Below are 19,535 nucleotides of genomic sequence, written 5' to 3'. Positions count from 1 at the left end.
CATCATCACTTCCGGAGAGCAGGCAAAAATAAGTAGAACATGGAATAAACTTCTCAAGCAATTGTACTAATGATCTATTAAGGAAAAAACAGACTGATCCTTATTGTTGATATATACAGCCCTGTGTCACCAAATAATTACAAACTTCTTGCCTTCATTTTTCCCACGCCAGCCTAGGAAATTTGGTGATAAATTGGTTATTTTTATTTGATAGACAAATACATGACTTAGTAATAAGAGGCAACAGCCTAGACGGAGTAGTCAAGAAGAGTTCTATGTCCTCTTGTCTCTCAGAGCTAAACAGTAGCAAATCATCAAATTTCTCTGACTCAGAGTCCTCCTCTGTAAAATGAGAATTTTAAATATCTCATATTATCATTTTAAGAATCAAATATAAAAATGAACATGAAAGGGCTTTGCAAAATAGAAAGTTCTACTCATATATCATCAGTTATCCTGTTTCCACCCAGAAAGGGAGTTAAATTTGCACTAATTCACCTATTCTCTTTCAACCACTCCTCCTCCTTAAGAACAACTTGTTCATTTCCAAAAAGATGACTTGAGTTAGGGTGCGGCTACAATAAAGCTACTTTTCCTAAAAGGAACTGGATGTAGAGCTTTGGCCTAGTGAGACCACTCGGGAAATAAGTGGTCTGACTGTCATCACATTTATAGTTTTAAGAACCAGTTGAATTCTATGAACACTGGGTGGTTCACTCATTCATTTATATCTTCGTTATACTTGTGAGATGGTATTAGATCATTAGGATCTAATAGGTGGGTGAACTCAGTTTTGTCAGGGGTGAACAGGTGCTTCACAGCTGGGAGCTTCCAGAGAGCTAAGGTGCAAAAATGAACCATGTTTTCTAACATTAGCTCTGGTTATTCTAATATTGAAACACATTACTCCACAGAGAAATTCTTCAAAGAATATACAGGGCACTCACCCTGCAAATAAAGGATTAAACACACTGTTGGAATATTCAAGAGGAAGAATTTTAACTGTTAAACTACTGAGTCATAGTGTATAGAATTCCACCTCTATAGTTGAAATTGCATCTCTGCACACTTACAACTGAATCTGTAGTTTATTATTTTGCACACGTTAACAATAATTATGTCTATAGAGATTAATTATCCCAGTTAGTGTGAAGGATGATGAAATGATGCTGTGCTTATTTTAAAATATTTTTGCCTGGCACCAGCTGAACTCAGTCAAACTATGAACTTAATTCTCGGCTCCAATGATAAGAAGTGACATGAAACTATCAAAGATAACCTTTTACAGCTCAATATACATTTAAATGCTTTTTAAATTGCACTTCCAAAAGAAAGGGTACATCCTCTTGTACTTAGTAATATGATCGGTTCTGCCTTGAAGGACTCCGCTTGTCCATTGCTCCAGCATTGGTATTACTTTTTAAACTTGCCTCATGAAGCCTGGGGTAAGATAACTTATTTCCACCAAATTTTACAGGATTTAGTTTACGTAAATGGCTTCTTTCAGGCTTAGAGGTCTATGATGAAGTTCTGTATTGGTTAGGAGCTGGACCATTCTGTACTGTCTCTGCAACTACAACGGATGTTCTCTTAGGCAAGAACTTACTTTTGTGCTTCTGAGATCACACAAGCCGAGACACCCTTTTTCAGCATAATGCTGAATCTTTATTAGGTACTCATTAGTCACTGAGTGCCTGATGTTTCCTGGGGGTCATTTTACAAGTTCTTGGCCCTGAAGCCCCTCAGAGTTATCCCAAAGTTAACTAAACCTAAGTCTCCATTCATGAGAAAGAGGCTGCCTCTCAGGGGGAAAAAAAAAAAAAGATACTGGAAGGCTGGTCTCAGCACAATACATGTAGTTTTTCTCTCCTCTTAAACTGTTTACTCACATTTCCCTGAAAAGTCTTTTAAAATAACTTTTCTGAGAGGGAGAAGCTTCATCCGCACCCAGCTTGCGGCTGCTTTCTTGAAGTAATAAAAAACGCGCGTAGGCAGAGCTTTCTTTCGCCTGTGTACTAAAGCCACCAATCACTCCCCAACACTCGCTTCAGGCGGAGTTCCGCCTCTTTGGGGGAGCCCCGCCCACACCTAATATCTGCTTAGACTCCCGCCTTCTCCTTAGAAATTCCAGCCAATCCTGTACTCCTAATGTCGTGGGGCAGCGCTATCGCGAGATTCCAACTGTAGCCTCCGGTAGACTTTAACAGTGTGGACTTGCGCAGATGAGACTTATGAAGCCATTGCCGGAGAAAAGGGGCGGGGCGCTCCGACGTGCGCGTTCACCTTGACCCCACGCTCCAGCGCGCACCCGGCAGCTGGAAGCTGTGGTTTCTGGGCCCCCCGGGAACCCCAACACAAACCAGCATAAAGCGCGCGTGCTCATCTCAGGCGGGTGTTCGGTGGGTGGCGAATGCGTGCCCGGGACCTGCGGGGGCTTTAGAAGATCCCCGGACCTTGGCGCAGAGAAGAGGCTTGAGAACCAGCCTAGGTAGGCGCTTGGGCGATGGAGGGTCAGGGGTCAGAGGTCGGGGACGGAAGAAGTCTCCCCACGGAGGTGGAGGTCCCAAGAAGGGAAGACTCGGTTTTTCTGGAGCCCAGGAAGCTAAAGCGCTGAGAGGGAGACGCAGCGCGAGTTTCCCAGACCCTTTCCCATCCCAGACTTGGGGGCCTCTGAACCGGCACGGCTTCCCCGGGAGAAGAAAGGACCGTGGGAAAGGAGGCTGTGAGTCTCCCCGGGGGCTGGGGCCTGCGGTGTTTAGATCGAGCGTCCGAGGGACTGTCGTCGCGCTCCTCGGCCTCGCGGGTAGCTTGTTTGCCCGGCCTGCTGGGAGCGATCTGGCGCTGACAGCCCAGCTCTGACTCCGTGAACCGCTTTTGAGTTTCGGAAGAAACCGACTGGGTATCACCATTCGTCACACACACGCCCCTGGAGGCTGGATCTGGGCACCTGCCTAGCGTCTTGGTGCGCGGGGTTGTAATGTGGTAAAGGGGAGGCGAGGCTTCCAAGTTAAGTCTGAAAGTTCTCAGTTACCTTTGGAGTCAGATTAATTACTTTCGCTCTCAAAACCATCCTTGTACGTTGTACATTTTGACTTCGTGGTCGTTCCTAGGTTTGTGAACAAAGATGTGTTATTTGATGATTGACTGTCACTTTCAGATATAGTAGTATTAATTAATGGCCATTAAGCTCGTGCCTTTTTTCTGAGTGATTGTACATGACCCAGGAGGTAGAGAAACTAGATGTTTGATGTTTTCCTACTTATATTTAAATTACCTTAACGCCTTAACTGAACAAAATAAAATAATTTTAGTCATTACAGCTATTTAAAATTATTTTCTTGGGTGGTAGCAAGACTGTTGAAACTCCCATGAATAGAAATGATCTATAATATCTGTACTGTCACCAGAAAGACTCACTGGTTTATGATCAGAAACCATGCTAGAAGCCGAGTATTATTGAGCGTCAGTGAGAGAAGTGTGCCTGTACTGGATAACCTGTGCTTCCTAGAGCTTCCCAGGTCTAGTTAGCCAATAAGCTAGCAGTTGAGAATAAAATAGTTTACTTTTGAAAGAAGGTGGTATCCTTATGTCTCTTCTTTGCCCAAGCTTACAACTGCACTTCAGAATTATTAAAACAAACCTTTTATTAAGAGTTCAGGCTACAAAAATTTGGGGACACAGAATGTGCTGGTGAAAAATTTTCTTTTGAGGGCAGTTTTAAAGTTTTTGTGACTAACATATTTTGGGGTTCAACAGATGAAAACACTCTCATCTTTGCTGAAGTTACTACTTATTGCAGAAAGATGGTGGCAATGTGAGATCATTAGGAGCTTTTCACTAATCCATAATGATTGGGCTTTGCTTGCGTAAGGCTCACTTTGGGCAGCAGTATGGCAGATGTATACTTCTTATTCCTAAATTCTAAATCCAGGCCTACCACGGATTTGTTGTAAGTCAGGATTTGTATGTGTCTTTTAATGAAGAGATAATAATTTGGAGGGAAAAAATCTGAATCTAAGTTTAATTGGTAATCATTTGTTATATTGTCTTAATAACTTAACATTTTATGTTTATTTTTCAAATAACTTATCTTTGTTTTCTGTTGAAGATATGGGTCAGTCAGTTTTCTGTGTTTCATTCAAGGCCAGAAATAGTAAAGAATAGTTTCACATTACCTGTAATCTTCTAGAATGTGGTTAAGAGACTCTTGTCTAAAAAGAAACATGGTACTTAAAAAGAGGGAGGCTATTAGGTATTAGGGGAGTTAGAGATACTTGTTTCACCTTATTTTGTATATCATTTCTATCTTGGCACTGACCTGGCATTGGGGGTACAGTGGTGAATAGGATACTGTTCCTGCCTAGCTTTCATGGCCTTCAAAGTCTTACAGTTAGAACTGTATAGCAGTTGGGATCAAGGAGTAATGGCCCTAAACTCAGCATGCCTGGTCATGGAAAGTTTTCTGGGGAAGGTTGGGGAAGCAACAGGCAGAAAAGTGTGAAAGGGGATTTCAAGCAAAAGGCTTTTTACATTTAAATGTAGGACAATTAAAGTGTGGTCCAGATTTAAAAACAGCAAATAATCATGTTTCACCGAACTCTGATATTTAAAAAGGAGAAATAAGAAGTAGAATGACCAAAAGTGGGACTCGTGTGGTATGAAGAAAACCAGGAGAAGAGTTTGTAATATGATTAGAAATATTTAGAATTTTACTAGTACTTGACTTATTAGCTGCCAGTTAACATTATGGTTATAAGTGGTTTTGATCAAATAATATCTTCTTGGTTCAAGAAGTTATCCCTGGATAGAAATCCCTTAAGAAAAGAGTCAGTTGGAATGAGGTGGTTTTGTTTTTGTTTTTGTTTTTGTTTTGTCATGAATGTATGCTCAGTTCTGGTGTAATTGGCTGGGTTAGTACCTGGGCATCAGGATTTTTTAAAATTCCCCCAGATGATTCTAATGTCCAGTCAGGTTTGAGACACACACATATATGGTCGTCCATCCTGCCACATTAAAGTTTGGTTATTATAATATATAATGAATTGTTCTGAGGATGATGATGGTAGCAGCTACCGCTCACTGAATATATACTAAATTTCTTTTAATTGTACTATTATACTTACATTATTTCTAAGCATAATCCCATAATCCCCACTTTAGAAACGAGAAAACTGGCACAGAGAGGTTAAATAACTATTCCTGTGCCACACAGTAAATGCCAAAGCTAGAATTAGAATCTTTTCTCCTGTAAGCCACATTGCTTTGCAGATGTGAGACTCTATAGCCAGTTGCTTTTGGGGCTTTTAGAGTTAACAATTCCATAATTACCATGTTACTAATATTATGGTTAGTATAATAGATTATGTGACCCCTACCACATATCTACACTCTGCCGTAAGCAGTTCTACCCAGTAGGGAAGTATGGTCCATTTCCCTACCTCTTCACTTTGGATCCATTTGCGTGACTTGCTTTAGCTCATGAAACCTTGTGCTTTTGCGGTGACCCCACTTTGAAAAGTACTTGTGTGATTGGATTTACACTGTTACACCTCAGCCATGTACATCTGTGGGTTGTTTTGCTGGTCCTAGGAGGAGGATGAGAACTGCATTAAGCAGAGCTGAACTGCTCCTCCAGAAACCTAAGGCTAGGTCAGCCAATCCTCAGCTACCCAGCTAACGTGCAGATCTTTGAGAATAAATGATTGCTATCTCAAGATATTGAGCTTTGGAGTGGTATATTATACAGCATATTTGGGGCCATAGTTAACTAATAAGCTGATACAGCTGAACTTTTCAAAGTTCCAGCAGAATGACCAAATTCCAGTGTTCTAGCCTATATTCTGATGAGAATTGGACAAAGATAAACACATAGTTTATTAAGGGCCTCCTGTATTCTTCTTCCAAGATAATAAAGGAAATAAGATGCTTATAGTTAACCATAGTAAGAGATTGTTTACAGTTTATTACCTGCGCATTCATAAAGCAGGCACTGGCTAAGGAACCAGAAGTCTCATGATTGACTTAGACCAGCACTACCTGATAGACTTTTTGCAGTTTTGAGAATGTTTTTATAATTGCACCGTCTAGTATAATAGCCACTAGTCACATATGGCTGTTGCGCACTTAAAGTGTGGCTAGTGCTAATTTTATTTATTTAAAGTTAAAAAGCCACATATAGCGTGGCTACTAAGAAAATAAATTTTATTAATTTATATTTTGTCAGTAAATTACTCATTTTATTTAGATTTTTCAGGTTTATTAGAATAAAACTGTTCCTAATATTCTTATAATTTTATCTTTTTTTAAGATTTTATTTATTTGAGAGAGAGAGAACACAAGCAGGGGGTGGAGGGGCAGAGGCAGAGGGAGAAACAGACTCCCAGGGAGCCTGACGTGGGCTCCTCTTCATCCCAGGACCCTGGGATCATGACCTGAGCTGAAGGCGGACATTTAACTGACTGAGCCACCCGGGTACCCTATTTTCTTTGATTTTAAATCTTTTCTGCATCTACTTTTTATTTGTGCTTTTTACATACAGTAAAATCCAACAATCTTAAGTGTACAATTTGATGAGTTTTAACAAGTATATACAATCACGTAAACACCAGTTGAACATTTCTGTCACCCCAAAGCTTTCCCTCCTGCTCCTTGCTATCAGTCTACCTCTTCCCACTTCCTCACTTCTAGTAACCACTCATCGGTCTTCTATCAGTAGGTTTTTGCCTTTTCTAGAATTTCATATAAATAGAATCATACGGTATATGGTCTTACACATCTGGCTTCCTTCGCTTATTAGCATAATGGTTTAAAAATTCATCCATGTCATTGTATCTTGTATCAGTTTATCATGAAGAAATATCCCACCTGTTTATCCATTTACCAGGTAATGGACACTTGGGTTGTTTCCAATTTTTAGCTTTTGTTAAAACTACTATTAACATTCAAGCTTAAATCTTTTTTGTGAATCTGTTTTTTATTTCTCTTTGGTAAATATCTAGGTAGGATTACTAGGCTGCACAGAAAGTTTGTATTTAATTTTGTAAGAAATTGACAAACTTTTCCTGATGTTGGAGAATTCAGTTTTAGTTGCTCTTCCTCTACAGTCTTAAATTTTAGCCTATCTAGTGCATACTTAGTTTCCTATCCTGGATTGTAGGTTGAATTTGCATTGCTTTGACTGATGATGGTGAAGATATTTTCATGTGATTATTTGGCACTCGCAGATCATCTTTGGTGAAGTGTGTGTTCAGAATTTTTTCTTAAGATTGTCTTACTACAGATTTGTGAAAGTTTTTTTTTTTTTTCCAATTCCTTCATCAGATACTTGTTTTATTAATACTGTATCCCATCTGGCTTCCCCTCTCCTTTCTATAACAGTATCTTTTGAAGTTTTGTTGAGCTTCAAACTTGTGTAGTTTTGTTGAAACTTTATTAATTTTTTATATTCTCTGCTTTTTGTGCCCTATTAAATTTTTTTTGCCTAATTTAATGTCACTTATATTTTCTCCTCTGTTTTCTTTTAGAAGTTTTATAGTTCTAGCTTTTATATTTCAGTTCATAATCTAGTTCGAGTTAATTTTTTTTTAAAGATTTTATTTATTTATTTGAAATTTTTTTTTTTAAAGATTTTATTTATTTATTTGACAGAGATAGAGACAGCCAGCGAGAGAGGGAACACAAGCAGGGGGAGTGGGAGAGGAAGAAGCAGGCTCATAGCAAAGGAGCCCGATGTGGGGCTCGATCCCACAGCACCGGGATCACGCCCTGAGCCGAAGGCAAACGCTTAACCGCTGTGCCACCCAGGCGCCCCTCGAGTTAATTTTTATATGTGGTGTGAGGTAAAGCTCAAGATTAGTTTTTTTGCATGTGGCTACATGTTTATTGAAAAGGATATTTTTGCCCATTGACTGCCTTTGAATTTCTTTCAAAAATTAATTGACCAGGTGCCTGGGTGGATCAGTCAGTTAAAACATGTTTGACTCTTGGCTTTAGCTCCTGTCATGATCTCGTGCATCCTGAGATCAAGCCCCTGAATGGGATCCCTACCCAGTGGGGAGTATACTTGAAATTCTCTCCCTCTGCCCCTCCCACCCTCCACATCCCCCCCCCCACACACACACAGGCTCACTCTTTCTCGCTCTTTAAAATAAATAAGTAAATCTTTGGGGGAAAAAATCAATTGACCATAGGTGTATGGGTCTATTCTAGGATGCTTTATTTTGTTACATTCATCTATATATCTGTCATATACCATTACCACACTGTTTTGATTACCGTGTCTATCTATATATCATTACCACACTGTTTTAATTACCATCAGTGTAAGTCCTGGAGTCAGTGTGAATCTTTCAACTTTATTCTTCTTTTTCAAAATTATTTTGAGTCTTCTAGGTCTTGGGCATTTTAATATAAATTTCAAAATCACTTGTCAGTTTCTGGAGAAAAAAAAAAAAAGCCTGTTGAGATTTTGAATAGGATTACTTTGTAGATCAATATCTAGGAATTGATATTTTGACATCTTGCGTCTTCCAGTCCATAAACATTCCAAATTGAGAATATTTCTGAAACTACCCTGAAGCCATATTTTAATTGTTTATACATCCTTTTTCTTTTTCCAGCTACATCATTGGACTAGGTGGAATAGGCATCCGCCATCATTACAGCCTTATGATTTTAATCTCTGTGATTGCTGTGTGTTTCATACAGGATTGGCTATTATTCTGGGAAAAGCGTAGTTTGGGCCTACCTAATACAGGTTGCTGTCAGACCAATTACCTCTTCTGAGATGACAAAGCTTTCTTTTTTTTTCCTACATTTTTTTTCTTTCTTCTTTTATTGTCTCTGCTCCATTTCCCCTGGTTGCCATCACCATCTTATTCCTTGCCCAGCTATTCTTGTTTCTGCTAACCCACAAAAAAGAAATATGTTCTGTATTTTCATTGTCTTCTTTTGAAAGAGAAGATATATTTTTAGGAATTTTTTAGCTATGTAAGTGTCAAGTGAAGTCTTGTTAACCCTTTGGTATTATAAAACAAAATTGAACTTTTATTGTGATGATATGAGTTTAAATGTTACTAAAACTCTTCAAATATGCATTTCCAGTATATTTGAGAAATTTACCTTACTGCTGCTTATTTAATTTTTCCTGCTATTTTTAGAATGTATTTTATTTTATATAACACATTATCTTTATTAAATTTATCCATTAAAGGACCAGTAAGACCATTAGAATTTCTGTGATTCATGAGATTATGATCAGTGAGTTCCTTAGCTGTATTTGACTTATTTTAAAAAAATTAACCATTGCTTTATGTATCTCTCTTAAGATTTCATATCATGTGTGGGCCTCTAATTTATGGTGAATTGTTCATCTGGGAGCACTTTGATACTAAAATCTTCTCTTGGAATGCTTACTTGTTGCATTTGTCTTCTAGAGTTCATATTTACCAACCAAGAAAACTTGAAAATGAGTAGCCGGCGGAAACGTGCTCCTCCAGTGAGAGTTGATGAGGAAAAGCAACAGCAGCTTCACTGGAATATGCATGAAGACAGAAGGAATGAACCTCTCACCCTAACTGATGACGAGCACCCCTCCTCAGGTTCAGCTTTCTCTTCTGCTCACTGTATCATCCTAGATGATAGTCTAAAGGAAGAAGTGGTTCACAAAGATAAGAAGAGGTGTTCCGAGGCAGCGAACATCTCAAAATCAATCAGTAAAGAAGAGACTGGTGGCATTTTTTCTCCTTTCTCTGTAAAGCTGAATATCGTGATTTCTCCCTATCACGTTGATAGTTCTTGGAAGGCATTTCTGGGAGAATTAACTCTTCAGCTTCTTCCCGAACAGTGTTTAATTGAACATTTTTCTGAAAGGAGTTTTACACTGATGAGTTCAGAGTCAAGCAATCATTTCCTGATCTATGTTAATTCAGAATGTGAAGATGTAGAGAAACAAGGAAAAGGACTCAGTGAGCCAATTAGTATTTGTGACAAGGGTATTCGAGTGGAGTCATCCTTCAGTGGTGAAATGTTAGAAGATTTGGGATGGCTACAAAAGAAGAGAAGAATAAAACTTTACCAAAAACCAGACGGAAATCACGTGATCAAGGTACTCAATTTCTGTGGTGTCTTTTAAGGTTCTTCTGCGTTGGGCAGTCCCATTTTGAAGTTAATTTAGAAGGAAGGTCTAAAAAGCCAGAAATAAGCCTTTCATTATTAAGTTTCAAAGTATACTTTATTTTGGGCTTTCAATAACTGTAAAAAATGTATACTGTAGATAATAATTTCCAAGCTGTCCTTTTTCAAGATATCCCGGATTCCTCCCTTCTGGCTCTATTCTCAATGTCTTGTCATCTCTCCCTCTTCTTGTAGCAGTCCTTTAACTATTGCCCTGCCTGTCTTTTCAACTCCCATCTGCTTTGTCTCTGAATTGGTATAATGTGAAATGGAATTCTGTTCTTTACTGCAGAATGAAGTGTAATCTGGCACATAACTCCCTTCTTTGATAGGCCCTTATCTACTTCTCCAGCCTCATCTTTTATCTGCTTTTAATTTTGTCCCAGAAATTCCAGATTGATTTATTTCCTGCATATTTTCTGGCCATATTTCTGCATCTTTGCTTTTGTTTTCATGGTTCTCTGCCTGGATTGTTCCTTTCCTTTTCCCTGGTAACTCCTGGGCATTCTCTAATATTCAGCTCAGAGTTTCCTTCTGTAGGGAGATCTTTTCTTAAAATTCATGGATGGTGTTACACGCCCTTCCGCCATAATACTCCATACACGTTTACTTTTGCCTTGGCCACTTGTAGTGTACTTACATTTTAGATTTTTCTTCTTTAGCGACTATGAAGTCATTCATCATTACAGCCTAGTAAAACCCTGATACTGAACAAGTTTTCAGCAAATGAATGAGTAAATTTATAATTCATTTTAGGCTCTGCTATTTACTAGCTAAGTAACACTATGTGAATCATTTAAATGCTCTAATTCATCATCTTTCTGTGTAAAATGTAAATAATAATCATTCTTTTTACCTCAGTCATGTTGAGAATCAGGTGAGATACTGTAAGTAGACGTCCTTTATAAACTATGAAGCAGGTTAATATGCCTTTATGCCAAAATTTGAAAGGAAAAGAAGTTCTAAAATGTTAAATTCACTTTTGTTCAGTTGAAAACTGTCTTGTGTGTCTTTCTTACATGAAAAAGTAATCATATTAGTATACTTTCAGAACTGACAAAAGGAAAGAAAATTTAGAAGCATTAGATTGTAATTAATTCTTCCCTGGAGAATGAAACTATGTTCTCCTTGTTGATGATGCATTCCAAAACTGTGGCTCAGTGATAGCAAGGATGTAAGAATTCGTGGCTTGTATATTTGTTCTGTCTACCTTCCCCATAGACCAAGTCTTGATCTATTCTGTATTCTTATCCCAACTTTTATAAATATTTAAACACTCATTGCTGTTGTAGTAAGCTAACTCTAAATAGACACAAGGCAGAGTACAAATAATAATGAAATATATTCTTTGTTACTCATTCCTTTATAATGCTGGGTTGGATTCTAGTTCTTTAGTAAAAGAAGATGAGCCTCTCCATGATTACGGAATCAGGTCCAGGATAACATAGGGAAATGAAGGAAAATGCATTTATTATCTACCATCAAGAAGTTTTAAAATTGTATTATATAGGCTATCTCTTATAGGCTTCTCTCCATTTTGCAAATAACAGCATTTGGGTCAAAATAAATCAATTACTTTGCCTGGTTTTTAGCTCTTAAATACCAATGCCAGTATTCAACTTCAGATCTTTTGACTGCAGAACTTCGTACTGCATTGTTCTACCAGAATTAAGATATATTACATTAATCAACATCTGTTTTCCTATACATTTTAGTGTTTGATCTAGTAATAGGGATTCCCAAGCCTAACTGTGCTTAAGAATCCTGGTATGTGCATCAGAATCTTCTAGGGGAATCTGCATTTTTAACCAACTTCTCTGATTATTCTGTTATTCATCAAGTTTGGAAATCATTGACTTGTTAGGTAGAATTGGTGTTCTCATCACATTCTCCCAGGTTCAGGTCCAGTTTAGGAAGTATTATTTTCTAGCAACTTGAATGGTGCATTTCACATATTAGGCACTGCATTTGTAGAATCAGTTTGTTATTGAAAATAAGAATTTGTGAGGGCGATTTGGTGTAGGTATGTATCTAATGTTTGTGGGGCAAATACTGCGAATATGTTTAAAAACAGTAATGGTTAAAAAAGTTTTTTTCATGTCCTCATAAAGAATGTATTAGTGCAATTAAAACTATGTTTATGTTGATTAATTCTTTGTAGGTTGGAATTTATCTTTTGGAAGGTGGCCTAGCGAAACTAGACTTTTTCAGTGATGCAAATTCAAGAATGAAGAAGTTTAATCAGCTCATGAAAAGAGTGATGGAAAAGTTATACAATTTTGTTATTCCAGGTAAATTAAAAATGGCTATTGCTTTAAGAGTTGTGGGTTTTTCCCAAATCATATACATAACAAGCAGAAAAACGATAAAACCATAATAAAATTAAACAGTCTCTTTAAAATCACTGTATGACAAAATTATATGTATCTGAAATGCCCCCACTAATTTGTGTCTTTCTTTGCTAAATACTGTGCCTACCTTAGAGTAAGTATGCAAGAAATGTTTGCAGTCAGTAGAATCTAAAGGGATCTGAGCCGATTGGAATTTTTGCATTATTCTTGTGCTTTTATTTTGTCATGGCCAGAGATTCTTGGCTGGCCTTATCCCACCTCTCCTTTGCAGTCTGACAAATAATCTCAAGAGCCTGCTTCCCATAAAGACCAGTTAACTTTCCTACTGTTTCTTGGCAAGATGTTGCATCCTTGGTCAGGACTACAGCTTCAGAGTTGTCTGCCATTGGTTCCCAAGGGGAAAGTGTGTATGGCTTGGTGCACCCTATCAACACTACTGGAAAAACGGCTCAAATTCTCCAAGCCCTGCTCATGGTGGGTCAGCATTATTTCAGGTGCAAATTACAGAACATTTCATACTGGAATATTTGGGAAATCAGTTTCTAAGCTTTATTGTTGAGTTGTTTCTTCAGTACATTCTTTGCAAAGCTTCATAATACTAATAAAAGTTGGGGTGCCTGGCTGACTCAGTCGGTAGAGCATGTGACTCTTGATCTCAAGTTCGTGAGTGCAAGCCTCATGTTGGATGGGGAGCCTACTTAATTAAAAAAAAAATACTCATAAAAATAAATCATTTGCATGTTAAAGACTTAAAGGAGAAAAATCTCTGGTTTCAGAATTGGAGGGCTTGCTTTTAAGTACATCTAGAATTTTTAAAGTTATGCTAAGAATTATTCTGCCTTTTAACAATAATACAAGTTAGACTTTTCAAAGGAAAATGTCAAAGGATTTCAAAGGAAAACTTCAATTTAGTTATCAGTACTAGATTACACATCTATAGTAAAAGTCTGAAATAACCACACATAAAACTAGACATTAATTATAAAATTTTGGAAATCTCATGTGGCATATTTTTTATTGAAGAAAGTAAATTATGTATTTTGTGGTACAGTCTTCATTCTATGGCATGTGAGGTATGTTCTGTAAAAGTGGATAGGCCTTTTGGGAACAGTTGAGAAATAAATCATAACTTAAAGTAGTTTTGTACATTTATTCAGGATTTTGAATTTTTTTTCATGTTACAGTAAGCACCAGTCTTCTTTCACAGGGCAGTTGTGCCCAAGAAATGTATCTGCTATTTTTTACAAATGCATATTAGTGGCTTAAGCACTTGGCTCCTGCTACTACCAAATGCCTATCCTTTTTTAGCATAAGAAATGAAATGGGAACCCTTGTCTTACTAGACATAGAAAAATTATGTCTGCATATGGGTTTTTTTATGTTAAGACGTAAAAGTGAAATAAATTATCCTTTTATAAACTGCAAAAGATTTTCACATTCAAATGTTTATTAAATATCTACAATGGGCAAAGCATGTGCTAGCTGCTCTGAGGAGCTATAAAAACAGAAGACAGCCTTTGCATAACAATTCAGTGCACAAGGGAAGAATACACATAAATGATTGCACTGCCAGACAGATTGCAATGTAGCACTATATCCAAAGTAAAAGAGTATTACACGAACACAGAGGAGAACATTAATTCTAACCAGGGAAAACAAAAGAAAATGCCATGGAAATAGTTGAACTATTTTGAAAGGTAGATTTTTGATCAGCGAAGAATTAAGAATAGGGCCTTCCAGTCCCAAAACACACTGAGCAAGGCCCCAGAGACGGAAAAGTGCATAGTATGTTCTTAGAATAAGAATTGCATGTAGTTATAAAAAGTGGATCGGGTTGTTTTGAGTACATTTACTGTTGGATGTACAGATGTGTTGGAAGAGGATGAGGAAGATTCAGAGAGCGAGCCAGAGGGACAGGACGTTGATGAGCTCTATCAGTTTGTGAAGCAAACACATCAGCAAGAAACACAATCCATCCAAGTGGATGTCCAGCACCCTGCGTTGATTCCTGTGTTGAGACCATACCAGAGAGAGGCTGTCAACTGGATGCTACAACAAGAGCATTTCAGAAGCGCTCCTACTAGTGGCAAGTATAAGATGCTTAAAGAAAGATTGATCAGAGGGATTATATTAGAGATAATTAGGATGAGGGACATTGTTGAACAAATCATATTGAAAAGATAAGAATGGGTTTTACTATGAACAAAATGATAGTATAAGAAATTCTTTAAAATTGAAATCTAGGGGCGCCTGGGTGGCACAGCGGTTAAGCGTCTGCCTTCGGCTCAGGGCATGATCCCGGCGTTGTGGGATCGAGCCCCACATCAGGCTCCTCTGCTATGAGCCTGCTTCTTCCTCTCCCACTCCCCCTGCTTGTGTTCCCTCTCTCGCTGGCTGACTCTGTCTCTGTCAAATAAATAAATAAATAATCTTTAAAAAAAAAAAAAGATCTTAGGATTTAAAAAAAAATAAAAAATAAAATTGAAATCTAGAGAAATGCATTTGTAGGTACCCTCATCTGTAAGTGTTTGAACTAATTTTTCCTGCCCAAATAAAGGCTACCTTCATTGAATTTTTAAAAACTGATAGAATTATTACATGCCTTTCCAAGTAAGAATTGTTTTTGGAACCTGATTAGATGGGAATCTTGTTAATTATCTGCAAGAGGCTTCACAATAATGATGAATATTAGCAACAGAAAGCAAATTTACAAAAGTAGGAGATTAATGTGTGACTAAGTTTGCATTTATTTTCTTTGCTCCACCACAAAATAAATAATAAAATAAAATGTTGTCTATTAAGTGTTTTCATAAAAGTAAATTTATGGGAGTCATTTATGCCACTTCTTTATCATTATCTTTAAAGAGATAGGCACAAGGTGAGATTTTTGCATGATTCTAGGAAGTGAAATGTCTATTTCACTTTCTTTCTGTATAGATTTATTTTAATGATGGATAGCACATACATATTTCTCCCATAGTTTCCAGTTTGTACTTTTTTAATCCAACAAAATTAATTTTTTTTTAATTTTTAATTTTGGAAAATAAATATCTGTTTATAGCCAACATTATTTCTTCCCACTCATCCTCAACCCATACCCATACTCTGAATTATTTTGAAGTAATAATTTCACATATCATATCATTTAATCTGGATATTTCAATTTATTTTATTAAAAGAATTCCTTTAAACAAACATATTATATATAAATATTATAATTAAAAGGGTTCCTTTAAACAGAAATAAATTTATATATCTTATAATGGCTTTTAAACCCAGTTATTCCTTAATATTGCCAAATCTCTCCCCTCTCTCCCTTTTTTCTTCTCCCCTTTCTCTTTTTTTATTTCTCTTTCTCTCTTACCATTTATTCAAATCTGATACCAAATAACCTTCATACATTGGAATTAGTTGTTGTCGCTTAAATTTCTGTAATCCATAGATTTTTATCTCCTCACATTCTGTATTTTTTCTTATAATTTATCCATTGAGAAAATTGTTAGCTCTGTAGCTTCCCACAAATGACTATTTTTTTCTCCAAAATGAAATAACATTTCTTATAATTAAGTAATTTTATTAAGGTATAACTTACAATAAAATGCACAGATCTTAAGGGCACAGTTTGATAAATTTGCACAAATCTGTGCATCTGTGTCACCAGTGACCCAATTAAGACAGACTAGATTTTCTCAGAAGGCACTAGCCATCCATGCCTCTTGAGACTTCAAGTGGCTGTCCAAATTATGTGTTGCAAGTTTAAAATATGTACCAGATTTCAAATAGTACAAAAAAAAGATGCCAAATATCTCATTAATAATTTTTATATCGATTACATATTGAAATGTAATATATTGGTTATACTAGGCTAAATAAAATTGTTAAAATTGATTTTACCTATTCTTTTACATCTATTTTACAGTGCTGACATGAAGTATTTCCATTACCCCAGAAAGTTTCCTCATGGTCCAGTCAGTTCTCCTCCCTCAGCCCCTTCAGGAGACAACTACTGCCACCATAAATTAGTGCTGCCTGTTTTTGAAACAATAAGTAGAATGGCAAAATATGGACATTTGAGGTGGGAGTGAAGTTGGCCTTTTTCAACATAATGTTTTTGAGATTTCAACCATACTGCATGTATCAGTAATCCATTCTTTTTTCTCCACAGGATGGATTTTCTTGATTAAATCCCATGTATCATTTAATAGTTATGTTCCCTATGACTCCCATAAATTGAAGCTTTTTGTCTTTTAATTTTTTCATTTTATAAACCCTATGTGTCTGTATTCCTGCTTCATCTATCAATCCCTAAAGAAGGCAACAAAAGGGGCGCCTGGGTCACTTAGTCGGTTAAGCAGCTGCCTTCAGCTCAGGTCATGATCCGAGGGTCCTGGGATAGAGTCCTGCATCAGGCTTCTTGCTCAGCAGGGAGTCTGCTTCTCCCTCTTCCTTCTGCTCCCCCTGCTTCCCTGCTTGTGCTTGTGCTCTCTGTCAGATAAATAAATCTTTTTTAAAAAAAAAGGCAACAAAAAATTACTTTTTGTTTCACTGGTGGGTAGAGACATGCTTCCTAATTTGGCAGTTGGTTTAAACAACTTAAAATTTTAAGGGAAAAGACAGTGAAAGATCTTGATTGAAATACACTCAGTACTTCAGTGTTTCAAGATACTATTTCCTCAGTTAGGTAAGCCTTTCCTCCTACTCTCAGACCCATGTTAAAAGTTAGGTCTGATTTAGGTTAATGTATTAGCCCACTAGCATATATCTGTTGAGTTATTTAAAAACTTTAGGCTGGGGCGCCTGGGTGGCACAGCGGTTGAGCATCTGCCTTCAGCTCAGGGCGTGATCCCGGCGTTATGGGATCGAGCCCCACATCAGGCTCCTCCGCTGTGAGCCTGCTTCTTCCTCTCCCACTCCCCCTTCTTGTGTTCCCTCTCTCGCTGACTGTCTCTATCTCTGTCAAATAAATACATAAAATATTTAAAAAAATAAAAGTAAAATAAAAATAAAAACTTTAGGCAACTTTTAAAAGGTTTATAAAGGATAAGCTACTTTCCTTTATTGGGTGGGAGTTGGTTACGTCTAGTTTTCTTTTCCTGTTAAACCTCTGATTTGCTGCACTTTTTTTTTTTCTGTCTTAATACTTGTATGTAGAAAATATTGGTGTCCAAAGCAAAGGAAGAATAAACATGAGAATAATATGTGAAGAGAAGAATGAGATCCTACCCTTTTCCCATGTGTATGTGGCTTCCCAGGGCATGCTGACTGCTAGCTTATTTTTATTCTAATGTGATTATCTGGCAGAAGGCAAGACAAACAGAAACTTGTTCTTATGGTTATATTTTTCTTTAGAAAATGCCCTGCACTTCTTATGGCGTGAGATTGTTACATCTGAGGGTTTGAAACTCTACTACAATCCGTATACAGGCTGGTAAGACAAACTTCATGTGCTTGGTATTAAAAATAAATATTATGCTAAGTGAAATATGTCAAGCAGAGAAAGACAATTATCATATGGTTTCACTTATATGTGGAACATAAGAGAAAGCATGGAGGACATCAGGAGAAGGAAGGGGAAAATGAGGCGGGGAAATCAGAGGGGGAGAGAAACCATGAGAGTCTGTGGACTCCAGGAAACAAACTGAGGGTTTCAGAGCGGAGGGATGGGGGAATGGGTTAGCCTGGTGATGGTATTAAGGAGGGCACGTATTGTAGTGAGCACTGGGTGTTATACGCAAACAATGAAGCACGGGACACTATGTCAAAAACTAATGAAGTACTGTATGGTAACTAACATAACGTAATAAAATAAATGTTATGAAAACCTGTATGAGATTGGTAGCATAGGTCTTTAGCTTTGACAATAACCGTAAGAAGAAATACTATGTTAGTCTTGTTAGACTTCATATTTTTATCATTTTTATAGGTAGGATAAAGAAATTAATAACGTTTGTCATTTTTCAGTAAATGAATGAACTATGATAGACTTAAGATGCTTAGTTGTTGACATTTAAAGAGATTATAATTTTAAATGAAAATCATCTTATTATGGACCAATTTTTATATTTTCATTAAATTTGTTAATTTCTACTATAAAAGTCTTAGGAATCATTAAATATAATAACATAATGGGTGAATTGGTAGTTATTGTCCTCCTTACTTTTTTATTCACAGACACAAAAGAAGGCAGACATGCCTCCTGTTATTTATAGAACAGAAAAAAATGATGGGCATTTACCAGTGCCACTCCTGTTTCTGCAGAGTTAGTTTTCAGCTCAGGCAATTTTTTATCACAGTTCTTTATTCGTGACCTAGGGTTTCAGATTGTTTTACCCTAAAATGTAGTTTAAAAAAAAACTTAGACTTTTATGGATTTCTTCCAGTTTTCTTTAGGAATAATATATTTTTTACTTGCATTCCTGTGATATGTTTTTCTTGTTTTTCCCTTCAGCATCATCCGTGATTACCCAAATGCTGGGCCACAGTTGCTTGGTGGAATCTTAGCAGATGAGATGGGTCTCGGAAAGACAGTGGAGGTTTTGGCTCTGATTCTGACACATACTCGACAAGATGTCAGACAAGATGCTCTCACTCTTCCTGAGGTAGGAGGAGTACCGTAGGGCTGAGAAAGCAGGGGACATATGTTCTCAAAAAGCATCATATGGCCAACATTTGCTTGGCACTTAAGCCAACATCCAGTTTACTCGGAGGCTAATGATTCTTACAAGTTATTAGTTAACTTCAAGTGGGCACAGAGAATAGGATGTTTGTGACCTGGCAGGGTTTTTGTAAGTGATGTTGGCCAACTAGGAAGGGGTTATGCTGTAACTTATCAAGCTTCCTTCTAGCTGGCAGGGATACTCCAAGGAAAGTATAGTTACTTCCTCAAATGTTTAGTCAGTACTACAGGCCTCCATATTACCACTAAATATTTTTTTTTTAATTGTACACATCATAGATATGTAAATCATAGAATCTAATAATTAGTGATTAGATTGCTAAACGAATCAAACT

General features: G+C 37.1%; 1 protein-coding gene across 1 annotated transcript in view; it reads left to right on the top strand.

Moving 5' to 3' along the window:
- Positions 1-2,254: 2,254 nt before the first annotated feature.
- Positions 2,255-19,535, top strand: part of SHPRH (SNF2 histone linker PHD RING helicase) — an 85,814-nt gene continuing 68,533 nt past the window's right edge. The window contains exons 1-6 of the mRNA XM_008695024.2: positions 2,255-2,488; positions 9,435-10,105; positions 12,335-12,464; positions 14,392-14,610; positions 17,874-17,952; positions 18,973-19,123. Coding sequence (XP_008693246.1) covers positions 9,467-10,105; positions 12,335-12,464; positions 14,392-14,610; positions 17,874-17,952; positions 18,973-19,123 — 1,218 coding nt within the window. The 5' untranslated portion in view covers positions 2,255-2,488; positions 9,435-9,466. The remainder of the gene's footprint in view (positions 2,489-9,434; positions 10,106-12,334; positions 12,465-14,391; positions 14,611-17,873; positions 17,953-18,972; positions 19,124-19,535) is intronic.

Source organism: Ursus maritimus, unplaced genomic scaffold, assembly GCF_017311325.1.
Source record: "Ursus maritimus isolate PB19 unplaced genomic scaffold, ASM1731132v1 scaffold_13, whole genome shotgun sequence".
NCBI lineage: Eukaryota > Metazoa > Chordata > Mammalia > Carnivora > Ursidae > Ursus > Ursus maritimus.
This window is presented reverse-complemented; position numbering and strand designations above follow the sequence as displayed.